The sequence below is a fragment of the Sparus aurata genome, chromosome 21 (assembly GCF_900880675.1).
Source record: "Sparus aurata chromosome 21, fSpaAur1.1, whole genome shotgun sequence".
Lineage (NCBI taxonomy): Eukaryota > Metazoa > Chordata > Actinopteri > Spariformes > Sparidae > Sparus > Sparus aurata.
In genome coordinates, this window is record NC_044207.1 from 21369656 (window position 1) to 21375015 (window position 5360).

Here is a 5360-nt window from a genome sequence, read left to right on the forward strand (position 1 = left end):
AGATAGTTGAGGACAGGCCTTATTAAGACCCTAAAATAAAACTGTATAATAAAGTAACCAATTTATTTTCCTGGCGAAAAAATGAGAGTTGTGACATTGTGTGTACATTTATGTGTTTTATTTTGTTTTATTGCTTAACCGGAAATCGGTCCGCCGCATTAACGTTCCCACAGGAACAAGGAAATAGAGAATCATTTATCAACGGCTGCTGTAATCAAGCCCCACCTCTGCAGGTGGATGTGATCCGCTGCACCCTGAAAAAAGGTATGTCTGCATACATATTATCTGCAATATACATTATTTAACTACGCTACCGTTAATTATCTTCACATTCATTGAGAACAAATGCTTGAAAATATTGTACCGTTCCGCGCAGCTAGCCGGCTAGCTAGCTAGCAGCAGGCTAACCCTAGCTGTCAATACCATGACAATGGGTGACAGAGACCGATTTTTCAGCTCGGACTACAAGGAAACCGGTGTAATAACCTGCATGTGGATGTCTGAGCCGCCAGATATAGAAGATAACACTCGTGATATTATGTTCCGCGATTGTGTACCTCAGTAACAATCGGTCTATAACCACGTATTTCAAGAAAATAGTCGAAAGGTACAGTGACAGTGTCTGTGCTGCCTTCAGGGTCCACTGTATCCGGGCTTTACCACACTACAACAACATGGGACTGCTGTCTGACCCAAACAGAAGACGGGCTTTGATCAGCCTGCTAACCCGCCTCAATGCTCCAATCTGGTGAGTCATTGAAAGATGAATGAGCCTAAGTGAAATCTGAAATGCACTATTACTTATCATAGCCTAAATGCGCTTTTAACTTGTATGATTTCCATCCCCCCATCTTAGTGTGGTGTGCTACATGGCGGGTGTGGTTTGGTTCATGGGGTTAGCATTTGAGCCGTTCACCCTGCGGACGTACATGTCAGAGAACGCCATGGGGTCTACCATGGTGGAGGAGCGCTTTCCATCAGGGGAGAGGGCGCTGGCCACAGGCAGGGAGTTTGCAGCTCATAAGAAGAAAGTAGGGTGAGGAACAAAACACAACATCAATGACATATCAACTCATTATGCAGATTTGATCGTGATGACTGGTTCTCAAGAGATTAGAGCGCCTGATCTCAGTCTTCTCACAATTCAACAGGATTCTCAGTATGATTTTCTTTTTTACTTAAATTTCATTTGCTCCCAGTCCGCCAGTCTAATCAAAATATTTCTCTGCAGTGGGATGCCAGTGGATTGGCTGGTGAAGACCATGCAGGCTCGAGGGTTGGAGGTGTTTACCCAGACGTTCTCTCGCACGCTGCCCTTCCCTGATGAAAACAAAGAGAGATATGTAAGTGTGCGATTGAATACTTATAAAGTGCTTGTATTAGGTGCACGTTCTTTTTACTTCTTTATACCTCTCTGCATAATCCATGACTCTGCTTCATCCTACTCCATCCTCTGTCCTCTCAGATGGTGAAAGGCACGAATGTATACGGGATCCTCCGGGCCCCCAGAGCTCCACGCACTGAAGCCCTGGTGCTGAGTGCCCCTTGCACCCAGGGCGACCACAACAACCAGGCAGTGGGGCTGCTCCTCGGCTTGGCACAGTACTTCAGGAGTGAGTACAGAACCCACGTCTCTCTTTGCTATCTGAGTGACATTGCAGGGGGCACTTCTTGTTTAATAACAGCTGTGTTCCTCAATAGATCAAATTTACTGGGCCAAAGACATCATCTTTCTCATCAATGAGCATGATCTGATTGGTATGCAGGCCTGGCTGGAGGGCTACCACCACACCAACACTACAGGTAATCACCAGCAGAAATGCGTATCTTGTTAGTCAACATGGTTAATGTAGAACTCCTAAAAAGAAGACAAAGTCCGTGTTCCTCATTTGATTTATCTACTATAATGGTGCATCCAGGTATGGACTGGTCCCCACTTCAGGGTCGTGGGGGTTCAATCCAGGCAGCTCTGTCCCTGGAGCTCAGCAGTGATGTCATCACCAGTATGGACCTGGTCCTGGAAGGTCTTAACGGCCAGCTCCCCAACCTGGATTTAGCGAACCTCTTCTACGCTTTCTGTCAGAAGATCGGAGTCCTCTGCACCATCCAGGGCAAGGTGAGGCTTATGATGAGATGCGGTTGAAACATATTTTCTACTCTGCCGTGTGTTCAGTGAGCGGGCTGTCATGGCGCGGGGAAGTTTCTGATCCCGCTGTTCTCTCTGGATGTTCCTACAGCTGCAGAGGAATGACTGGGACAGCGTGTCAGGCTACAGCCACTCAGTTCAGACCATGATGCTGATGGTGATGAAGCAGGCCAGCGGGCGCCCTTGGGGGGATCATGGCCTATTCCTGCGGTATCACATCGAGGCCGCCACCATCAAGGGCATAAACAGTTTCCGTCAGTACAAGACTGACACCAACACCATCGGCAGGTCAGAGCGAGAAGAGTATCCTGAATTTTGTTATTTCATGTGCTGTTTTCTTTTATCCTCTTTATAAGGTGACACCCTTCTGATTTTGTGATTTTGTTTTATTTTTTATCATAAATATCTTCTAGGCTCCTGGAGGGAATGTATCGTAAGCTGAATAACCTGTTAGAGCGCCTGCACCAGTCCTACTTCTTCTACCTCATGCCCTCCCTCTCTCACTTCGTTTCCATTGGTTACTACATGCCAGCCTTCGGGCTCCTCGCCGTCATCCTGCTCCTCCGTGTATCCTTTTGCAATTATTTCACTCCATTTCATGAAATCGTAAACATACGATGGAGAAAACCAAATGTATGCATGGAGGCCTACCCTGTGGCTTCTTGTGTTACTGATTAGATGTTAACAGTGTGATTTTAACACACTCACAATTACTCAATTGACCTTGACTGTGATACAGGCCTTAGACCTGTGGGTTCAACTTGCAAGTCCTCCGCCAGGAACAGAAGATGGAGTGGTTGACACTGAGCAGGTTAGACACACACACACACACTTTAACAAACAAAGGACAGAAATGGAACAATTTACTTGTCTAGAGTTTAATAAATCACCACTTTAATCAAATCTTCCTCCTCTCAGATGTGGAGTCCAGACGTGTTGTCAGTGTTGACCCCTCTGGTAATCAGCCATCTGACCGGAGTAGCTCTCTACTACTTGCCAATCCACTTTCAGAAGATGGCTTTGGAACACTTCCCGGTGTCTGACACCGAGGCTGTGGTCCTGACGGCCATTGCTGTTTACACTGCCGGCCTGGCTTTGCCTCATAACACACACAGGTAACTACACCACACCGATTTTTGACATAATGCATATATTTTTTATTTGTCTTTTAATGTTTGTAAGTCTTAAAGACGGCAACACATGTTGAGTGATTCGGCTTTCTGAGCTGACTCTTGACTGAGTACAATCCTCTAATTTGTTTCACATGTCGTCCACATTGCTAAAGGATTTCTCTCAGCAATCGTAATAAACACACCCAAACCTAACCAAATTGAAATCTGTTGCAGAGGGGTCAACAGATCATGTAACCAGATTATTTTCAGCTCCGTTTCTGTGCATGCCCACAGACTTGATGTAAATGCATGGTGACATTGGTAACGTTTCTCCACTAACCAAAGATGGTGGCTACTAAGAAAAATACTGCGCTGGATAGGCAATAGATCATGCAAAAAGAGATCAAATCTGAATGAGGAAAAGAAATGAAGGACATAACATCATTTCTTGGGTTGTCACATGGCTGCTCCAATAAAATTTGTTGTTGCATGTAAACACTAGACCCTATAAATATCATCCCAACGGCTACAGACCTAAAGTTTTATTCTTTGGCAACCACAGGCCTTTAAATTATTCCTGAATATCATTCACGAGCTCAGAACCTAACTGACCTTTACTTGAGCCCATAGTTCTGCCGGCAGTTGGATGCAAATAACCGTGTCAGTCCCTCAAGCTGAGACCCTGGGGAACTTGTTCAGCTGTGATGCAGGAGAGTGAGTTGTTCATCTGTGTGCTTGTTAAAGGTTCGTGTCAGGCGAGGGGACGGAGCATGGCTGGAGGGTGCTGAAGCTGGTCGCTGTGCTGTACCTGGCCGTGCTGCTGGGCTGCACCGCCCTCATCAACTTCTCCCTGGGCTTCATCCTGGCTCTCACCCTGGTGCCCGTGGCTGCCTTCGTCACACCCCACGTACCAAAGTAAAACACACTCTGTGGCCGTTGTTGCTCTCTCTTTACCAACATCTGTTAGGTAACCCTCACTCTCCTCTTCCTCTCCCTCCAGGGTTCCATCGGCCTTCGTCCTGGTCATCCTCAGCCCGGCCTGCACGCTCCTCTTCTCTGTCTTTTTCTTCCAAGAGCTGCAGGAAGTGCCCATCAGCTTCCAGGACGGTTGGGTGCTCTACCTGTCAGTCATCTCACAGGGCATCCTGGACCACTCCCTGTACGGCTCTCTGGTTTACCCGCTCATAGCCCTGCTGGTGTATCCCTGCTGGCTGCTTTTCTGGAACATCCTCTTCTGGGAGTGAAGGCCGGTTACACAGGACTACTGAAGGCTTTCTTGGGGGCGAAAATCTCTCTGAGGTGTTCTCAGGTTTGTCTTCACTGTGGGGGAATGTGAATGACAGTCAAATCCACTGGAGAGATTGGGAAAGAAGATGAATATCTATTGTTGAGTTGGAATGAATACAGTGATTGCCTTCTTTTGGACATTTTGCTGGTATTTCAAGATCAACTCCAAGTATTTCATTCTTAAAACCTGAGATAAGGGTTTTCTTGATAAACTAAGCAGAATTAAATAATAAGTTGAAAACGGGGAGATCTTTTTTCACGGTTGAGTTGCTTTCTGTAAAAGAATTTAATTGAAATTTTTTTTTTTAAAGGATTTTGTGTTGCGATCGCCTTTGTTTGTGGTACAAAAAGAATACGCCTGCACTGCTTTTTAGCTCTTTGTGTTTTGTCTGGCAGGATGGCGATGGATGTAACGGATGTTGAAATGGAAGAAACAGCTCGTTCAGATTCGTAGTCCGCCTCCTTTTAACACGTCTGTACATCGGCATCTGTTGAAGAAGAGCCATCACTTTGTCCGATATTTTTATACTTGTTTTGATAACATTCTTTGAAATTAGTTTATTTCATATTTATAAATGCCAAATTAAAAGACTGAAAAAGTTTAAAGATTGTGTTGTGGATTCAATGCTGTGGAACGTACGTTGTGAACCCATTAGCAGGAATTTGTATTTGCTTCCGTGTGTGAACATGCACGAGAAAAAACATGGACATAAAACAAGGATACCTTTAAGTGGCCAGACTCACAGGCCACTAAAGTCAGTGTCCTTTAAGCTGTGCACTCCAAAATCCATCGAGGACAATAAATCAACAGACAA

The 5360-nt window shown here is 45.4% G+C and overlaps 1 protein-coding gene across 2 annotated transcripts; it reads left to right on the forward strand.

Annotated features, from left to right (window-relative positions):
• The first annotated feature begins 147 nt into the window (after positions 1–147).
• Positions 148–5151, forward strand: gpaa1 (glycosylphosphatidylinositol anchor attachment 1). Of its 2 annotated transcripts, XR_003982073.1 has the most exons (14): positions 148–264; positions 638–748; positions 857–1036; positions 1232–1343; positions 1466–1613; positions 1702–1803; positions 1920–2116; positions 2238–2434; positions 2560–2713; positions 2886–2957; positions 3065–3261; positions 4003–4173; positions 4259–4567; positions 4942–5151. XR_003982073.1 is itself a non-coding variant. In XM_030402240.1 (13 exons), the coding sequence occupies exons 2-13, from the start codon at positions 675–677 to the stop codon at positions 4500–4502; spliced, it is 1848 nt and encodes a 615-aa protein (XP_030258100.1). In that variant the 5' UTR covers positions 148–264; positions 638–674; the 3' UTR covers positions 4503–5151. The 2 variants fall into 2 exon arrangements, 1 of the variants encoding a protein (XP_030258100.1); XM_030402240.1 differs by having other exon boundaries at positions 4259–5151.
• The last annotated feature ends 209 nt before the right edge of the window (positions 5152–5360 follow it).

What these genes read in the sequence shown, in the direction of transcription:
- gpaa1 (XM_030402240.1), top strand. Translation starts at nt 675, where the DNA reads ATGGGACTGCTGTCTGACCCAAACAGAAGACGGGCTTTGATCAGCCTG. An exon ending in GCTCATAAGAAGAAAGTAGG is followed by an intron (nt 1,037 to 1,231) that starts GTGAGGAACAAA and finishes ATTTCTCTGCAG; the next exon opens with TGGGATGCCAGTGGATTGGC. An exon ending in GTCACACCCCACGTACCAAA is followed by an intron (nt 4,174 to 4,258) that starts GTAAAACACACT and finishes CTCTCCCTCCAG; the next exon opens with GGTTCCATCGGCCTTCGTCC.